This window comes from Hypanus sabinus, chromosome 10 (assembly GCF_030144855.1).
Source record: "Hypanus sabinus isolate sHypSab1 chromosome 10, sHypSab1.hap1, whole genome shotgun sequence".
In the NCBI taxonomy this organism is placed as follows: Eukaryota; Metazoa; Chordata; class Chondrichthyes; order Myliobatiformes; family Dasyatidae; genus Hypanus; species Hypanus sabinus.
Genome location: NC_082715.1, coordinates 77,555,080 through 77,576,145, shown reverse-complemented (window position 1 = coordinate 77,576,145; position 21,066 = coordinate 77,555,080). Strand labels below are relative to the sequence as shown.

Genomic DNA, 21,066 nt, shown 5'->3' with positions numbered 1-21,066 from the left:
ATGAAAACAATATAGAACATATAAATTTACAGCACATTACGGGCCCTTTGGCCCTCAATGTTGTGCCGACCGTGTAACCTACTCTAGAAACTGCTTAGAATTTCCCTATCACATAGCACTCTTTTTTCTAAGCTTCATGTACCTATCAAAGAGGCTCTTAAAAGACCCTATTGTATCCGCTTCCACCACCACCACCAGTGCATTCCATGCACCCACCACTCTCTGTGTGAAAAACTTACCCGACATCTCCTCTGTACCTACTTCCAACCACCTTAATACTGTGCCCTCTGGTACTAGCCATTTCAGCCGTGGGTAAAAGCCTCTGGGTAAATGCCCTTCATCATCTTACACACCTCTATCAGGTCAGTTCTCATCCTCCGTCACTCCAAGGAGAAAAGGCCAGGATTCACTCAACCTATTCTCATAAGGCATGCTCCCCAATCCAGGCAGCATCCTTGTAACCCTCCTCTGCACTCTCTCTATAGTATCCACATCCTTCCTGTAGTGAGGTGACCAGAACTGAACACAGTACTCCAAGTGGGATCTGACCAAGGTCTTATATAACTGTAACATTACCTCACAGGTCTTGAAGTCGTGTAGTTAGTGTAAAATGACAAATCATTCTTAAACCTCTTCCTTAGATTTAGAGAATGCTGTTCAGCAATCTTCCATAATTTGGCATGTTAACCTCCTTCCTAATGAAAGGCAAACTAATCTAGTAGTGACCATCCACCAATTTTGCAGAATTTGTAACCAACTCCATAAACTTGTGATATTCTCTTAACAAACCAACCTGTTTGTCCTGACTGCATTCGGGAAGGTCTGACTTGAACTGCCACTGCCAAAGCTCATCCAAGTTCAAAACTAAGATCCTGTTAACTGTTAGCTCTGGCTGTGCCCAGTCTCTTCCATCACTTTAGGCACATTTGTTCCTATCAGCAACTCAATTTCTGAATCAATCTCTGGCAAATTGACATGCTTCAGGTGAGATCAACCTAGAATTCCCTGCGTCATGGAATGTTGAATTTGTGGACAGGCATACTTTCTTGTGTAGTTCATAATAGTTTTCACTAAGCCAGCCACTCACTTCTAATCCTGAAACAATGCAGCTACTCACAATTTTTTCTTGAACCAAGGTGTGCAAGTGAGGACATGCCCTTTTTCCTTGTTTACAAGGCCTACTGTGCAGAACATTACTATACTCCCGTAATCAAAGAAAGCATAAGCAACCACTGTCTTGTTTCCTTCTTAGACTTCACTTGTACTGGAACTATGGGAAGTTGATAATCATGATCACTAGCCCCCGTAAGGCCATTAGATTTCAGGACACTACTGACTGCTGTGTCTGATTCTTTCAAGGCTTGTTTTGATTGTGCACTCTTTCCAATGGAGTGAATGTGAAGTACATTGGGATTTTTGCCACTGCATAACTTGCATGAAAGACACTTCCTGCAATCCTTTTGCTGATGTGTCCTGTACACAGACACCCAAAGCAGACACCATTTACTTTCAGGGAAGCCCTTTCCTCCAGATGAGGGCACAAATCTAATGTATGTTCGCTCTTGCAGAATAGTTAAGCACGTTTGGCTGATGAGACCATTCCCTTTACATTAGTTCCAGGTTAATTTCTAGCTTCACTTCTCAGTGGCCACAGTAGTGGTAAAGCTGCTTCTTTTAACTTTAGAAAAAAATTGTGACTTAGTTTTTTTCACACCTTTGCTTTTGCCAGTGATGGAACATCCTGTATATTCCCAAAGACTGAGTGTGTAAAAATCTTTACTTGCCTTTTCATAAAATCAATATCAGTTAAAGTAATCTTATGGTTTTGCCTTTCTTGCAGTTTACAGACCACCATTCTCCATTTATCTCCAAGTATATAGGGCAATTTCTTTATGACAATTGGCATACTGGCAGGCATGTCCAGCTCTTGCATATACTGCACTTCTTCCATGGCATTACAAGAAAAAGACTGTAGTCTTGAAGAGCTTTCACATCTTCAGATTTGATAAGTACCCAAGAAAGAGATTTTTGCATGTAGGCAGATGCAATTTTCTGTTCATTATCAAAATGTTCCTGTAGTAAAGCCTTAGCCTTTAGATATCCTTTCTTAAGGTCAACATGCTGACACTTCTGACAAGTTCTCCAGGGCATCCTCCAGTGTACTGTTCAAGGAAATGCATGATACTGCAATGGCTTCCCATCAAATATCTGAATCTCTCTTTTAGGCGAAGATGAAATGTGTTGCTGTTGTACCAATACGGTTCCTCGTAATATCAATAGTACTATTCTGACCTTTATCATCTAAAACAAGAAGTGTTTCCATGCTGCAAGTTAATGTCCCTATGAGTACTTTGAGTTGTTAGATATGACATAGGTTCAGTATGTCTCATTAGTGCAGGCTGAGAGTAAAACACCCTGAACTACATTTTTGGGGTTTTATTCATATCCCAAACACTTGAGGAACAAATAAATCCATATTGATACTGGGTGTTTGTCTTTCTGCTTTTCCAATATAAGAATTCAAACCATAGGACTGTCCTACTGGAGCACTTTTTCTGCTCACCACATTTGAAGTCCTTAGCACTTTAACCCATATGTGTGGCAATTTCTTCCCCCAACTTAAACTGTTCCTTTTGCTCTTCCAGCACGTTTGTCCTTCAACTTAAGTTGCTCCATCCTTTTCTGTAGCTGTTCCCCTTGCTCTTCCAGCCCATTTGCCCTTCGATAGTCATTGATGTGTGATTATTGCAGCTAAATCAAGCTCTGTTTTAGTGTATGCAGAATCAGAATCAGGTTTCTTATCACCAGTGTGTGATGTGAAATTTGTTAAGTAAAATAAAACAACAATAAATAAACAAGTAAATCAATTACGTATATTGAATAGATTTTTAAAAACATGAAAAAACAGAAATACTGTATATATTTTTAAAAAGTGAGGTAGTGTCCAAAGCTTCAATTTCCATTTAGGAATCGCATGGCAGAAGGGAAGAAGCTGTCTTGAATCAGTGAGTGTGTGCCTTCAGGCTTCTATATCTCCTACCTGATGGTTACAGAGAGAAAAGGGCATGCCTTCGATGCTTGAGGTCCTTAATAGTGGACACTGCCTTTCTGAGACACCGCTCCCTAAAGATGTCCTGGGTACTTTGTAGGCTAGTGCCCAAGATGGAGCTGACTAGATTTACAACCTTCTGCAGCTTCTTTCGGTCCTGTGCAGTAGCCCCTCCATACCAGACAGTGATGCAGCCTGTCAGGATGCTCTCTACAGTAGAACTATAGAAGTCTTTGAATGTATTTGTTGACATGTCAAATTTCTTCAAAATCTTAATAAAGTATAGCCGCTGTCTTGCCTTCTTTGGAACTACATCAATATGTTGGCACCAGGTTAGGTCCTTAGAGATTTTGACACTCAGGAACTTGAAGCTGCTCATTCTCTCCAATTCTGATCCCTCTATGAGGATTGGCACGTTCCTTCATATTATCCTTCCTGAAGTCCACACTCAACTCTTTCTTCTTACTGACATTGAGTGTCAGGTTGTTGCTGTGGCACCATTCCACCAGTTGGCATATCTCATTCCTGTACGCCCTCTCGTCACCACCTGAGATTCTACCAACAATGGTTGTATTGTCAGCAAATTTATAGATGGTATTTGAGCTATGCCTTACCACACAGTCATATGTATATAGAGGATAGAGGGAAGAGCAGTGGGCTAAGCACACACCCCTGAAGTGCACCAGTGTTGATTGTCAGCGAGGAGGATATGTTCTCACCAATCTGCACAGACTGTGGTCTTCCAGTTAAGAAGTCGAGGACCCAATTGCAGGGGGAGGTACAGAGGCCCAAGTTCTGCAACTTCTCAATCAGGATTGTGGGAATGGTGGTATTAAATGCTGAGCTACAGTCAATGAACAGCATCCTGACTTAGGTGTTTCTGTTGTTCAGAGGGTCTATAGCCATGTGGAGAGCCACTGAGATTGCATCTGCTGTTGACCTATCGTGGCGATAAGCAAATTGCAATGGGTCCAGGTCCTTGCTGAAGCAGGAGTTAAGTCTAATCATGACCAACCTCTCAAAGCATTTCATCACTGTAGATGTGAGTGCTACTGGGTGATAGTCATTAAGGCAGCCCATATTATTCTTCTTAGGTACAGGTATAATTGTTGCCTTTTTGAAGCAAGTGGGAACTTCTGCCCGCTGCAGTCAGAGGTTGAAAATGTCCTTGAATACTCCCACTAGTTGTTTGGAACAGGTTTTCAGAGCCTTACCAGCTATTCCATCAGGACCTTTTGCCTTGCTAGGGTTCTCTCTCTTTAAAGACAGTTTAACGTCGGCCTCTGAGACAGAGATCACAGGGTCATCAGGTGCAACAGGGATCTTCATAGCTGTAGTTGTGTTCTCCCTTTCAAAGTGTGCACAGAAGACGTTGAGTTAATCTGGTGGTGAAGCATCTCTGCCATTCATACTATTGGGTTTTGCTTTGTAGGAAGTAATGTCTTGCAGACCCTGCCAGAGTTGTCGTGCATCTGATCTTCTTCCTGCAACTGAACTTTGTGTGCTGACAGTAGACATATTGTTGTTTAGTTTCATGCCATCCTGTGGGTCATCTGTTCTATGCCTAGTCAAAGCCTGCTTTGGAGTTTGAGAAACATTGTTTAATGGAAAGTGGGACATATATTGACTTGTTGCAACAACATGACCTTCAAAATAACATGCTTGGTTCAGTCATTGTTTAACATCCTCTATAAGTGCACTACAATAGTGATCAATGCTTGAAAACACTTATTTTGTCTTTTCTTCTCGAGCTTGGGAAGTAAAGAAATTAGCATGTGATGTTGCTAAGCAACAGCTTCACAGAGATTAGTCACGTCCTTAAAATGAGATTGTACTTGTAAGGCATTTTCTTTAATAAGATCATTAATTGATGGTATTAAATTTTAATTTTGTTCAGATTTGTTTCATATTCTTTTTGAAGACTTTTGCTTAGATTAGCCTTAGCTTCAGCTTTAGTTTCTCTTTTGCAAGCCCCAACTGCAGGGTTGTTGGCATCAATTCCATGCTTTGATACACTCATGTTACTTTCGCTAGTTGTGCAACTTGCAGTTAACTCTTTGGTTACCCACAGCACCAGCGATATTTGATTCAAAAATTGTAGTCAACTGTCCACACAATATCACCACTTAAACCAGTCCAAACAAACAGCCTTCAATTCAAACATTGACAAATGGAATATTTTAGCACATCAATAAAACAAAGTAAGAAACCCTGAAGCAAAGACTACATGATCGAGCAACGGTCCCAATGGATGGGTAGCATTGACCATTCAAACCACAAACACACAGCATGAATCAACAAAAAGTTGCAGATAATCCTACCGCAAGCTGCTCTTGTTTTCGACATGTTGTCCTCAGTGTTGTGATTCCAATTTTGCCAACAAGTCTGAGGCAATCCTTTGCCACAAACTGGTGTTTATTTGGTATAATTTTTTTGTTGACAAAATGTAGCAGTTAATTGAAAACTAACCAAAACCACTGAGAGGCTAAGCCAGGGTAATAGACACTGTATGATGTGCTTCCAAATAACAAATTTCCAAATTGAAAAAGGGATGTTCGATCCTTTATTACGAAACCAGCAAAGACGAACAATCTTGTACCGATCAAAAGCTAGCATTCAAATTACCTAAGTAATGAAAGTAGCAGTCAAACTAATGTATTTAAGCTAAATTAGCAATCGAGTTAGTATTCCAATAATGTCACAATTATCATTCTATATGTATTTAAGCATTTCAATTAGCATTCCAATAATGACTCAAGTAGTGGTCAACAAAATAATATCATTTCCATGGCTCACTCCTTCTGGCTAACAACAAACCAGCTGGAAATGCGAATATGTAGCTATACTCATTTGCTTCTACTATGCCCCAACTCACGTGACAGATTACCATAATGTGCAATAATTGAGTTGGGAGTTTATAGCTAAGTAGGGAGGAATGCTGTGTGTTTAATAGTACTGTAATATTTGAATATTATAAATATATTGTTTGATTAAGCATTTTTTGTTGTTACATTATTCATTATGGGTTAAAGTTAAAAATATGTGAATTGTGGACGTCATTATACCACTACAACATATGCTCGTGCCTCATGAAAAGTAAAACTATGAAGTGCACATGTTATTTCAGGCTTCCTGTTTTTCTTTTGATTAGTTGTATGTTTTGAAGTTACAAAACATAACAACAACCTTTCATCAGAAAAATAAAATCATCTTATTTCTGAGATATTCCTCTTCTGAGAAAGTCAATTCATATCAATCTGATTTTTAATAAAACTTTTTAGTCCGATTTACAACTTGTAAGCTGATGTAACTATTTGTAACCAGGCAAAATTAATAGGTCTCAATTCTCTTGTGTTTCTTGTACTGAATTATTATTAATCTTTGCTTTGTCAAATGTAGTCTTAACTCCACCATGGTAGGTCCTAAACTGAGCTGTGAAAGGAGGAGGTTAGTAATCCCATTCTGTAAAAACACAGAGCTACAGAAATGCCAGCAGCAGTTCCAAAGACTTCATCTCTGGAAGAGGAAAGATCTTCACCTACAAGACGTACAATGTCATGTGGTGACAGTGGAAGCAACAGGGCTGATTAACTTTCAGCCCAGGACTGACGACTCTGGGCAAAGTACCATCAGTGGCTTATGCCCCATAAGAAGAAATCTGTCCTCTTGAAAACACATCAGCATAACTAATCATATTTTCCTAATACCACATTGGACTCATCAAGTCAAAGTAATAAAACACTTGGTTTCAGTAATCAATGATAAAGGGTTTAATTTTTTTGCAATGTTTACAAGCTGGCAATTCATTTCATAATTAACACTTTGTATTATAATGTTCAACAATACTAAATAGCAGTTATTTATGTGCATGCTATGGAATCTTTAGCTATACAGCCCTCATGTCACAGGAAATTTTAAAATATACTGTCAGAAAAATCAGTTTAGTGCTTTACCATGTGGAAAAGGCAACAATGCTCTACTGTGGCAACTCATCTGTAAGTGCTGAAAGCATTTGATATTGAGTTACATAGATGCAGGGTCAGCAGAAAATATTCAAAATGAGTCCATTCAGAAAATAGACGGAATTAAAAAAAACTGTACAAAATCAGTTCACTGGTTCATTGTTATTTAAACAATAACTGAAGAAAATTAAGGGGCTCTTGCTACTGATTAACAAAACACTGTTTCAATGTAATCAATATACAAAAAATATAGCATCCAAACCAATTAAGAATTTGACATCTTGGTAGAGATTTTCTAACTGGTTAATAATTCAAAAAGTTTTTTTCAACCAATTTTTTTTTAGGAAAACGATTGTTTTAAGTAGTTTGTCCCATTTATCACCCAAATTATAATTTTATGTTTAAAAATAACATTTTGTTCAGTCTCTGTCACATATGGCACCTCACAATTTGTTAGGTAATACTCTTAGTGCATAATCTGCTGTGAATTCATTACAAACAAAAAGTGGGGACTTTACCCATGATTACAGTCACAAAATTAAAATAAATGATAAAGCTATGAAAGCATGGGTAAAATGGTTAAGGGATGGAATAAGCCAAGGGAAATAACAGAGAAACAGATCATTTGGATAGCTGGAAGGCATGCATTTGTTGCTCAAAACTGAAGAACACTGTTTTTGTTGTAAATACCACTTGTGATAAATGAAGTTATATTGGAGTACAAGATATATTATGAAGTACTTTCTCACCAGTGTCTGAATTTGAAATCAGGAAGAAAAAAATTAATACTTTTCGTCATGATTACCATTACTGCAGAATTAACATAAACTTAAAATTTTATCTAACATAAGCTTACATTTTATTCTTCAAATTATTCCCAAATTAATGAAAAATAGGAATTAGATTCTATGACTAATAGACAAGTATGACAAATGGAAAAATAACATTTGAATAATTTCTAGCATTTCTGCGTCACTCCATTGCAGCTTGGGTATTTTTGTTGCTGCTCAAACCACAGCACTTTTCACAGAAAACAAAAAAAAAATCCAGGAGATAAATGAAAATAATACAAAGCCTTGCCATTCAGGATCCATTCTTGCATGACATTTTGTTGGTGAATTTCCGTCTTCAGTCACAAACCGTAGGTATTGTATGCTTCATCCACTCACTTGGCAACATTCATGAGATAAATCTTATATCTCAGTGGAAAAGGAGAAGTGTCAAACTTCTTTTAAATTGTGTTTCGAAGGTTTATTTAATTCAACTTTTACTCCCTTTTCACCTGTAGCCATAAAGAAGTAAAATAAAATAAAATGTGTACCTCATTGCAGAAACTAGATAAGCAGAATATATAAATAAAATATAAATTATTTTCTTTGCGCTTATTCTACTCATCTCCATTACTCCAACCTTCAAGCACAAGCAAAATGGCCTCAGTCATGAAACTGTCAAATGAGTTAATTAGAAAGAAATACAATTCCACAATGCTGTTTTAGTAAGATTATATCCTTAATAGTAGTCATAATTTCTGTCACAAAGTAACACTTCCAAGACTTCATGAGATTCACCACATAAACCTGACAGAGTTCTGACCACAATTATATTTGCATTTAGAAGAAACAACCATTTGTACCATTTTTTTTAAAACTTGCATTTCAGTCAGAATATTCTGTGCTGATACTTGGGTCTTGCACAACTTAATTTGCACTTTGGAGTTGGAAAATCCTACATTTGCCCTTTTCAAACAAAGAGAAATAATAACCCAATGAGACATATTATGATATTATGATAACAATAAGATATTATTAGGGAAGATCCCTGAAAACACTTTTCCCAAACCACAGATTGGCAAATGGTGCATTAAGTCACTGCAAATTTAATGACTGGGAAGTGAGGATTGCCATGAATCTTGAATGCTCACCTCCAATAATTGTATTCTTTCCACAACAGTGACTTGAAGTCTTGTCTCAAGAATATATTTAATATCATCTTCATTTTCTCTTTACAAAATTCTCAGGGGAAACAATGAAGTATAAAGTAATGCAATAGTCACACAGTTTGTTGGGCTTGAATATCACTAACTCCAGGTCTCTCTTAAATAATACACCATTACGATTCAGGAATATATTGGCATTCCTTGAGCAACCCAAAAATTAAATCCTGCAACTTCCTACTCAATAAAAGATGTGCTAAGCTCAACACCAGGACCACAGAGGTGGTGGTCCACAACTACTTTCAGAAGGGTTGACAATTTCAATTATAACCATCAGCTAACAATCATAGAAACCATGTTTGTTTCTTGCACACAGTGACATTCTTAGATAAATTCTGATGATTCAATGTGATACTCCTTTTTATAAAATAACTTCCATATTGAACCAGCATCTGGGAATGTACACTGAACTCACAATAGATCATCTAATCTCACATTCTGCTGTATTTAGATACTGTTTACTTGCTTTCAAAAGAAAATAAACTTGAACTGGAAAGAAAGAGCTGTCATTGTGACTGACTTGGAACTGAAACATCAATAACTATTTGTAAGAACAAATAATTAGATTTAGATATAGAGAGAAGTAACACGAAATTCCAGAAAAAAAATGTACTCATGCTGCCAAATTGTACCTATTAACCTACTAACTCATACAACGATGTAGGAAAGGTGAGTGAGGGGGTCCTGCTTACAGAGAGCTCAGGGAGTTAGGAGTGAAGCTGAAAGGCAGGACCTCCAGGGTGACAATCTCGGGATTGCTACCTGTGCCACGTGCGAGTGAGGCGAAGAATAGAATGATTATGCACATTAATACAAGGCTGAGAGCATGGTGCAGGAAGGAAGGGTTCAGGTTTTTGGATAATTGGTCTTTGTTCCAGGGACGTTGGGATCTGTTTCGAAGGGACGGTCTACATCTGAACGGGAGGGGTAATAACATTCCTGCAGGAATGTTTGCCAGTGCTGTTCGGGGGGGGGTTTAAACTAGATGTGCAGGGGGCAGGGATCCAGAATACGAGAGAAGATGATATGATGAAGGATAAGGGACAGGTGGGGAATACACGTTTCCCAAATATTAATTGTGTAAAGGAGAAAGACAGAACATGTGTTGGAAAAGTTACATGTACAAAGGATTGGTCAGAAGGAGCATGGGGTTAAATGTGTAGAAGGTTTGGGTGATCTTGAGAAGGTCATCAAAATTCAAGGTGCAATTAGCCCGATGGAAGTTCAAGGAGCTGGGTTAGGTACAATAGACAGTGTTTTAAGCAAAGAGAGGAGGAATGGGCTAAGAATTCTGTACTTGAATGCGCGTAGTGTCAGAAATAAGACAGGAGCTTGAAGCTCAGATGAAAATGGGGAACTACGATGTTGTTGGGATAACGGAGACATGGCTGCAAGGGGATCAGGCCTGGGAATTGAGTGTACCAGGGTATACGTGCTATCGTAGAGACAGAAATATGGGAAGAGGGGGTGGGGTGGCCCTGTTGGTGAGGAATGAGATTCAGTCCTTAGCAAGGGGTGACTTAGGAACAGGGGAAGTAGAGTCTGTGTGGATTGAGCTGAGGAACAGTAAGGGTAAAAAGACCCTAATGGGTGTTGTGTACAGGCCCCCAAACAGTAGCGTGGATATTGGGTACAAGTTGATTAGGGAGTTAACATCGGCATGTGCTAAAGCTAATGCAGTCGTTGTGGGAGATTTCAACATGCAGGTGAACTGGGAGAATCAGGTAGGTGCTGGACCCCAAGATAGGGAGTTTGTGGAGTGTCTAAGGGATGTATTTTTGGAACAGCTTGTGCTTGAGCCAACCAGGAACGAGGCTATTTTGGACTTGGTGATGTGTAATGAACAGGAATTGATAAGTGATCTTGAAGTAAAGGAGCCTTTAGGAAGTAGTGATCATAACATGATAAGCTTTTATCTACAATTTGAGAGGGATAAGGGCAGATCAGAGGTGTCAGTGTTGCAATTAAATAAAGGAGACTATGGAGCCATGAGGGAAGAGCTGGCCAAAGTTAAATGGGCGGATGCCCTGGCAGGAAAGACAGTGGATCAGCAGTGGCAGATAATCTTGGGGATAATACAAAAGATGCAAAAGCAGTTCATTCCAATGAGAAGGAAGGATTCAAAGAGGGGGAAGGGGCCACAGTGGTTGACAAAGGAAGTCAGAGATTGTATAGCATTAAAGAAAAAGAAGTATGACAGGGCTAAGATGAGTGGGAATACAGATGATTGGGAAAGTTTTAAGGAACAGCAGATCTTAACTAAAAAAGCAATACGGAGAGAAAAAAATCAGGTATGAGCTCAGTCTAGCCAGGAATATAAAATGGGATAGCAAAAGCTTTTTTAGCTATGTGAAGAGAAAGAAGATAGTTAAGAACAATGTTGGCCCCTTGAAGAATGAATTGGGAGAAATTGTTATGGGAAACAGGGAAATGGCAACAGAATTTAATGCGTACTTTAGATCTGTCTTCACCAGGGAGGACACAAGCAACCTCCCAGATGTATGGATGGGCCAGGGTCATAAGATATCAGAGGAATTGAAACAGATTGACATTAGGAAAGAAACTGTGATGAGTAGACTGATAGGACTGAAGGCTAATAAATCCCCAGGTCCAGATGTTCTGCATCCGAGGGTTCTAAAAGAGGTGGCTCAGGAAATTGCGGATGCATTGGTAATCATTTTCCAATGTTCCTTAGATTCAGGATCAGTTCCTGAAGATTGGAGAGTGGCTAATGTTATCCCACTTTTCAAGAAGGGAGGGAAGGAGAAAACAGAGAACTATCGCCCTGTTAGCCTAACGTCAAGTCGTGGGGAAGATGCTTGAGTCCATTATTAAGGACGAAATAGTGGCATATCTTGATGGCAGTAATAGGATTAGGCTGAGTCAGCATGGATTTACCAAGGGCAAATCATGCTTGACTAATCTGTTGGAGTTTTTTGAGGGTGTAACAAGGATGTTAGACGAGGGTAAGCCAGTGGATGTAGTGTACCTAGATTTTCAGAAGGCATTCGATAAGGTGCCACATAGGAGATTGGTGAGTAAAATCAGAGCTCATGGCATTGGGGGCAGGGTTTCAACATGGATAGAAAACTGGTTGGCAGATAGAAAGCAAAGGGTAGCAGTGAATAGGTGTTTCTCGGACTGGCTGGAGGTGACTAGTGGGGTACCACAGGGCTCTGTATTGGGACCACAGCTCTTTACGATTTATGTCAACGATTTAGATGAGGGCATTGAAAACTATTTCAGCAAGTTTGCTGATGATACTAAACTGGGTGGCAGTGTGACATGCGAAGATGACGTTAGGAGAATACATGGAGACTTGGATAGGCTGGGTGAGTGGGCAGATACTTGGCAGATGTCATTCAATGTGAATAAATGTGAAGTTATCCACTTTGGAAGCAGGAACAAGAGGGCAGAGTATTGTCTGAACGGTGTAGAGTTAGGTAAGGGAGAAATGCAAAGAGACCAAGGAGTCCTAGTTCATCAGTCAATGAAGGTGAATGAGCAAGTGCAACAGGCAGTGAAGAGGGCAAATGGAATGTTGGCCTTTATTACAAGGGGAATTGAGTACAAGAGCAAGGATGTCCTTTTCCATTTGTACAGGGCCCTGGTGAGACCACACCTGGAATATTGTGTACAGTTTTGGTCTCCAGGTTTAAGGAAGGACATTCTGGCAATTGAGGAAGTGCAGCATAGATTCACTAGGTTGATTCCTGGGATGGCAGGGCTGTCTTACGCAGAGAGATTGGAGAGATTGGGCTTGTACACGCTGGAATTGAGGAGAATGAGAGGGGATCTGATTGAAACGTTTAAGATAATTAAAGGATTTGATAGGATTGAGGCAGGAAATATGTTCCAGATGTTGGGAGAGTCCAGTACCAGAGGGCATGGATTGAGAATAAGAGGTCAGTTATTTAAAACAGAGTTGAGGAAAAACTTCTCCCAAAGAGTTGTGGAGGTGTGAAATGCACTGCCTTGGAAGACGGTGGAGGCCAATTCTCTGGATGCTTTCAAGAAGGAGCTAGATAGATATCTGATGGATAGGGGAATCAAGGGATATGGGGACAAGGCAGGGACTGGGTATTGATAGTGAATGATCAGCCATGATCTCAGAATGGCGGTGCAGACTCGAGGGGCCAAATGGTCTACTTCTGCACCTATTGTCTATTGTCTATTATCTTTAGACGGTGGGAGGAAATCAACACAATCAAAGGGAGAATGTACAAACTTCTTACAGACTGTGGCAGAATTGAACCTGGGTCAGTGGCGCAGTAATATTGTTATGCTCACTGCTGTCCCAATTAGCAAAAATCTTAAAGACTGATGACACTGAATGAAAGGGAAATTGATTTTGAAACTCAATCTGGTAGAGTTTTCATTGCAACTGCTAAAATATTATATTTATAATAGTTTACAATTTCTGGTCATTATAAAGTTATGAGGTGATGGACTTCCCTGATGTAGGGGAACAAACTTCTGATAGTGAATCAAAATCAAGTATAGTGTTATTCTGTCACTTTTCTCATGTATAAACATTATAAAACCAAAAACAGGAGTAAACTGAAGTAAACCCTCTCTTGCTGCTCCCCATCTAAAATTCCTTCTGCCCTTTAACTTTTCAACCATGGACAGCTTCAAAGCGATTGTACAACCACTGACTACGACTCCAGCCTTGAACTCCAGGCCGGGTCTTCACATGCTGCGATTATGACTCCTGTCTCCTCTTCCCCCCCCCACCACCACTCTGCAATCCCCTCTCCCTCAGATCCCATCGTCAGCTCCTGGGCCCTCAGAGGCTCCATCTTCCTCTCACCCCAACCCTTCGCTCTCAACTGATACAGCCTCCCTCCCCCCCTCTGATTCCATCTCTCATCCGTGCTGTTTTGGAGGATACCATTCCCTCCAATCTTCCTCTGAGGGAGAGTGCTCTATCCTCAGTAAGAGCCTCACCTTTGCCCACACCTCAGCGAGTTCCGCGTACACCATGATGCTGAGCTCTTCTTCCGCCGTCTCCGTATCCGAGCTTACTTCTTTGGCAAGGACTATCCTACCCCCACCAATGACCCCCCCCTTCTCCCGTCTTCAACCCTCCTCCTCTTAATGGACACCCCGCTCTGGTCTTCTGCCTGCTCTGGATCTCTTTATTGCTAATTGCTGACGGGACATCAACCGTCTCGACTTTACCACACCCTGTTCCAATTCCAACCTCACTCCTTCCGAACGCTCTGCTCTCCGCTCCCTCCGCACCAATCCTAACCCCACTATAAAACCCGCTGATAAGGGGGGAGCTGTTGTTGTCTGGCGTACTGACCTCTACCTGGCCGAGGCACAGCAACAACTCTCTGATACCTCCTCTTATTTACCCCTTGATCATGACCCCACTAAGGAGCACCAGGCCACTGTCTCCTATACCATCACCAACCTTACCAGCTCTGGAGATCTCCCATCCACTGCCACCAACGTCATAGTTCCCACACCCCGCATTTCCCATTTCTACCTCCTACCCATGATCCACAAACCTGCCTGTTCAGGTAGACCCATTGTCTCAGCTTGCTCCTGCCCCACTGAACTCATTTCTGCATACCTTGACACTGTTTTATCCCCCTTTGTTCAATCTCTTCCCACCTACATTCGTGACACTTCTCACGCTTTGAATTTTTTCAATGATTTTAAGCTCCCTGGCCCCCACTGCCTTATTTTCACCATGGACGTCCAGTCCCTATATACCTCCATCCCCCACCAGGAAGGTCTCAAAGCTCTTCGCTTCTTTTTGGATTCCAGACCTAACCAATTCCCCTCTACCACCACTCTCCTCCGTCTAGCGGAATTAGTTCTTCCTCTCAATAATTTCTCCTTTGGCTCCTCCCACTTCCTCCAAACCAGAGGTGTAGCCATGGGCACCCGCATGGGTCCCAGTTATGCCTGCCTTTTTGTTGGCTTTGTGGAACAGTCCAGGTTCCAAGTCTATAAGGGTATCCATCCCCCTTGTTTCCTTCACTACATCGATGACTGCATTGGTGCTGCCTCCTGCACGCATGCTGAGCTTGTTCACTTCATTAACTTTGCCTCCAACTTTCACCCTGCCCTCAAATTTACCTGGTCCATTTCTTGACACCTCACTCCCCTTTCTTGATCTTTCTATTTCCATCTCTGGAGACGGCTTATCTACTGATATCTACTATAAGCCTACAGACTCTCACAGCTACCTGGACTATTCCTCTTCCCACCCTGTCTCTTGCAAAAACGCTATCCCCTTCTCACAATTCCTCCGTCTCTGCTGCATCTGCTCTCAGGATGAGGCTTTTCATTCCAGGACGAAGGAGATGTCTTCCTTTTTTAAACAAAGGGGCTTCCCTTCTTCCACCATCAACTCTGCTCTCAAATGCATCTCTCCCATTTCCCGCACATCTGCCCTCACCCCATCCGCCCGCCACCCCACTCAGGATAGGGTTCCCCTTGTCCTCACCTACCACACCACCAGCCTCCAAGTCCAACGTATAATTCTCTGTAACTTCCACCACCTCCAACGGGATCCCACTACCAAGCACATCTTTCCCTCCCCCCACTTCTGCTTTCCACAGGGATTCCTCCCTACGCGACTCCCTTGTCCACTCGTCCCCCCCATCCCTTCCCACCGATGTCCCTCCTGGCACTTATCCTTGTAAGCAAAACAAGTGCTACACCTGCCCTTGCACTTCCTCCCTCACCACCATTCAGGGCCCCAGACTGTCCGTCCAGGTGAGGCGACACTTCACCTGTGAGTCAGCTGGTGTGGTATACCGCATATGGTGCTCCCGGTGTGGCTTTTTATATATTGGTGAGACCTGATGCAGACCGGGAGACCATTTCACTGAACACCTACACTCTGTCCGCCAGAGAAAGCAGGATCTCCCAGTGGCCACACATTTTAATTCCACATCCCATTCCCATTCTGATATGTCTCTACTGTCAAGATGAAGCCACACTCAGGTTGGAGGAACAACACCTTATATACCGGCTGGGTAGCCTCCAACCTGGTGGCATGAACATTGACCTCTAACTTCCATTGATGCCCCTCCTCCCCTTCTTACCCCACCCCTGACATATATAGTTGTTTGTTTTTTTCCCTCTCTCTCTGCCTGTTCTCCATCCCCCTCTGGTGCTCCCCTCCCTCTTTCTTTCTCCCTGGGCCTCCCGTCCCATGATCCTTACCCTTCTCCAACTCTGTATCACTTTTGCCAATCACCTTTCTAGCTCTTAGCTTCATCCCACCCCTCCGGTCTTCTCCTATCATTTTGCATTTCCCCCTCCCCCTCCTACTTTCAAATCTCTTAGCATCTTTCCTTTCAGTTAGTCCTGACAAGGGTCTCGGCCCGAAACGTCAACAGTCCTTCACCTTATAGATGCTGCCTGGCCTGCTGTGTTCCACCAGCATTTTGTGTGTGTTGTTTGAATTTCCAGCATCTGCAGATTTCCTCGTGTAAACTGAAGACCTTGTTCATTCTTTAAAAATTGCTAATATAATTTCAAATCTGTGTAAATGAAAATAAAACTGCAAATGTATGGAGCTTGGAATTACCTTTGAGTTTAAACTGAAATGCATAGTTAAAAATAAAACAAAAGTCCAAATAATATAGGTGGGTTAGAATATCATCACTCACAAATCAACAAGTTAAAATGATCAGTTAGGCTCTAGAACAGGGGTGGGCAAACTTTCTGACTTGTGGGCCACAAAGGGTTCTAAAATTTGACAGGGGGGCCGGACCAGGAGCAGATGGACTGAGTGTTTTGGTAATACACCTCATAAGAGAAAATAAAATGTCATGGGATATGTAGAAAACATGTGCTTTAATTTCAATTGAAAATGAACAAATGCATTACACCCATGGTATTTAGCTATTTATTGAAATGACTTTTAAAACACTGAAAATTAAATGAATAAAATACAGCTTTTTTAAATAGTAACAGTTATTATTTTAAAGCACTGAAAATTCTGTTATACTTCAAAATATTATCATCATCACTCTCCTCCTGACTGTCTTTATTTCAAAAACGGTAGGAGATGCAGGGCTACTTGTCCTGCTCCTTCTTATTCAATTGTTCCCTGTGCCAAAACTCAACAACGACCAGCACAAAGACAGAACAGTGACAGCACGCCAGTATGCGGAGCGCGTTATTTGATCTGGAGCGCACTTTTTTATTTTGAGAACGTACGTGCACCTGCGCACTACTCATGTCCATCACTTAACAGAAATGACATGTAACATGTAAGGCTTATTGAAAAAAATATTTTCAAATGCATTTTTTACATAACACAACAAAGAAACTTATTTTTAATTTCAGTGGGAACAGTGTTGTTGGTCTCCCTTTTTAGCCAGCGCATCAAAGTCTGGATTTAGTTTTGTTGTGGCGATTCTCAGGATGGATCTGAGGTGTTGGTCAGTTAACTTGGATCTGTGGCTGGCTTTGTTGATATTCATGACGCTGAACGCCTGTTCACACAAATAGGTCGAGCCGAACAAAGAGTAAAGTGCAAATGTGGAGTAATACGCTGCACCTCAACAAAGGTCAAAGTATATAGAGTGCGTCATCTATTGGGAAAACGCCAGAATTGCGGGGGAAAAACGTTAACAAGGTTTATTAATATAATTTCATCGTTCTGCCGGCCGGATTAAAAAGCTTAACGGGCCGCATATGGCCCGCGGGCTGTAGTTTGCCCAAGCCTGCTCTAGAAAGACCAATAGATGGGAGTATCCCATTTTCTGCTGGAAAGAGGCAAGAGAAACGTGTAGTTAATGGTACTGAAAGTAGACATTAATGCAATATCAGAGTGAAGCATTGGTCCCCAGATGCAGATCAGAGTTATAGAAATAGGTAGCGTCGCAAAGCAGAGGAAGAGCTTAGACCAATTGTTTAGTGAACTACTAACTCATGGGTACATCAGAGATAAATCCTACTTTGGTTAAAGAGTTTTTTTTTCCCCCAATTGCTATACATGTATCTGTGTAAGAGAAGTGAACATCATTTCAGTACACTTTGTGCATTAGATCAATACTGTACATAGACATAATATTTAACATTGTGTAACAACTCAAACAAAGAGCTTTTATAAAGCTATTGAAATAAAAATGTAATAGAAAAACATTAATGTAACTTTCAATTGATAATATCTTACAAGTTACATTCAGACTAGTAAAATCCTTAAAATTTCAGGTATGGCCATTTAACTTTAATATCATACACTGTTCTTTATAATAAGTGTAAATACTCAGATGACGCCACTGTACCTGTTGAATATTTGTCCTTAGCTCGTGTTCGCTCATCTGCGTCAAAATACCAGACTGTTATGGCGTACCTGAAATTTAATACAAAAGTAGTAAATTTTCCTCTATATCATCTTTATGCAGGCTCTTCATTTTAACTCAAAACTATGAACTCATACATAATCCAGAATGAATAATCAAGGAAAATATTTTGTATGGATACTGATGGACAGTTTTGTTTCTAAACAGTAGGATTCAGTCCTTGGATAAATTTTGAAGTTCCTTTCTTCAAAATTGGTCTCCCCATTCCTTGTCCTGTACATCCTGATGAAGGGACTTGGTCCAAAATGAGACATCATAGATGCTGCTTGATCTGCTGAGTTCTTCCATAATTGTGTGTTTTCTCTTAGTTAAGACCAAGACTGTACAAAATACTCCAGGTGTAGTCACCAAAGCCCAAAACAATTGCAATTAAATGTCTTTATTCTAGTATTTAAAACCTCATGCCTTCTTAATCACTTGCTGTGTCCTGATGTTGACTTCAGAAACTTGAGTACAAGAACATCTTGGTCCCTTAGAACGCATCTCTCACCATTTAAAAATCACTGCTTTTCTGCTTAGTGCATCATTTCACATCTCCCACGTTGTATTCCATCTGTCATGTTTTCACCCACTAAGTTTGTCATCACGATATTCTTTACACCATTCCTTCTATTCACAAATCCACCTGCTTTAGTATTGTTAGAAAGCTTACAAATACAGCATTTGGTTCCAACCAAATCATTGATATAGATCTATGAAAAGCTGACCCAAGTACCACTCCCTGAAATACCATTCTTCATAACCGACAATTGATTTCTCATTCATCTGCTTTACCACTGATAACTAAATTTTAATCTGTATCAGTATAGTACCTGCAATTCCACATGGCGCTACCTTGTTATTCAAACTTTTGTGCTGGATCTTTTTGAATATCTTCTCAAAATCAAAATATACACCATATCCACTGGTTCCCATTTATCTTTTCCACCTATAATCTTGTCCGATTAACATGCCTTTCCTTCCATAACTCCAAGGCCCAATTTTATTAGTCTCTTCAGGGCATTCTGTTATCACATCCTTCATTGCCATTTGTTTTGAAAAGATTACAATATCCATATACCTGATTATCTAGGTAAGCCAAATGTCTGCCTACTCCTGCCCCACTGTACCCGTTTCTTCATACTCCCTTGGTTCACTCCCTTCCCATCTACATCTGCGACACTTCTCATACTCCCAATCTCCTCACTAACTTTCAATTCCATGGCCTTGACCACCACATTTTCACTATGGATGTCCAGTCCTTACATATTTCTATCCCCCATTAAGAAGGCCTTAAAGTGATCTGCTTCTTTCTCAATAAAAGAACCAACCAGTTCCTCTCCACCACTAGTCCTCACCCTCAAGTTTTTCCTTTGGCTCCTCCCACTCTCTCCAGACTTGAGGGGTAGTCATGGTCACCGCATGGGCCCCAGCTATGCCTGCTTTTTCGTTGGCTATGTAAAATAGTCCATGTTCCAAGCTTTTCCTGATAATGCTCCCCAACTCTTCCTCTGCTACTCTGATGACTGCATTGGTGCTACTTCATGCACCCATTCTAAGCTTGTCAACTTCATCAACTCTACTAACTTCAAAATATTATTGGCTACCCGGTTTAAGTTTCAATTGATTTTAGGGTCTCTATTTATGAATGGCGATTGATGTTGTGAGTAAGGAATTCAAATGTGTACAATTTACTATGATCAATATCCATGACTGATAAGCTAATTCTGTATGAAAATAGCAGTTTTCTGTTCAGACTGAAGAACAGTTTGGATGAGAGAGGCCATGCTGATCTCCTTGTGCACAAGTAAAATAAAAAGAATGCTTGAGTCATAATGGTGCATGTGTTCTGGGCCCAGTTATTTTATTTTTATTATCAATGATGATAGTTACTTTGACACCAACCTTTTTGCTCATTTGCACTAATCCCATTTACCCATATGAGACCTATATCAATAGGTTTCAATATGTACATTTAATGTCAGAGAAATGTATACAAAATACATCCTGAAATTCTTTTTTTTTACCTTCAACACCTTGCTTAATCACATGCCAGTCTAAATATCTCTTCAATATAGTTATTATATCCGATTCTATTACCACCTTTGGGAATGTATTCAGGTATCAACTACTGTCTCATACTCCTTTACAAATTTCTCTCTCTCTTCTTAAACTTATACCATTCTGTTTTTGATATTCCTACCTCTGAGGGATAACAGCAATTGTGTCTCTATACCCCAAGTGCCTCATATAATATTTTTGCACTTCTAAAAGGTTACTATTCAGCCCCCTTTCCTCCAGGGAAAACAAGTCCACTGTATGTGATGTCCTCTAATTCAAATGACATGGACTCATGGAACAGTACAACACAGAAGCAGGCACGTCGGCCCATCTAGTCTGTGCTGAACTATTAATCTACCCAGTGCCATCAACTTGCACCTGGACCATAGCCCACCATACCCTTCCTGTCCACAAACCTATCCAAATTTTTCTCAAATGTTGAAATCAAATCCCGTATCTACCATTTCCTCTGGAAGATCATTCCAGTCTCATCACCCTCTGAGTGAAGAAATTCCCCCTCATGTTCCCCTTAAACATTTTACCTTTCAACATTAACCCATGACCTCTCGTTTTAGTTTGACCCAATCTCAGTGGAAAAAGCTTGGTTGCAATTATCCAATCTACATAATTTTGTATACTTCCATAAGTCTCTCCTCATTCTTCTATACTCAAGGAAAT

General features: G+C 40.6%; 1 protein-coding gene across 5 annotated transcripts in view; it reads right to left on the bottom strand.

Annotated features, from left to right (window-relative positions):
* Window positions 1-5,598: 5,598 nt before the first annotated feature.
* The window catches only part of egln1a (egl-9 family hypoxia-inducible factor 1a), a 96,389-nt gene continuing 80,921 nt past the window's right edge, over window positions 5,599-21,066 (bottom strand). Inside the window, exons 4-7 of one of the 5 annotated variants that reach the window (XM_059982135.1) lie at window positions 18,271-18,338; window positions 17,913-17,984; window positions 16,380-16,515; window positions 5,599-8,293 (exon numbers count right to left, since the gene is read on the bottom strand). In XM_059982135.1, the coding sequence (XP_059838118.1) occupies window positions 16,499-16,515; window positions 17,913-17,984; window positions 18,271-18,338 (157 nt within the window). In that variant the 3' untranslated portion in view covers window positions 5,599-8,293; window positions 16,380-16,498. Of the gene's footprint in view, window positions 8,294-16,379; window positions 16,516-16,887; window positions 17,575-17,912; window positions 17,985-18,270; window positions 18,339-21,066 lie in introns of those variants that run through there. The other 4 variants (XM_059982137.1, XM_059982139.1, XM_059982136.1 and 1 more) reach the window with 4 other exon arrangements.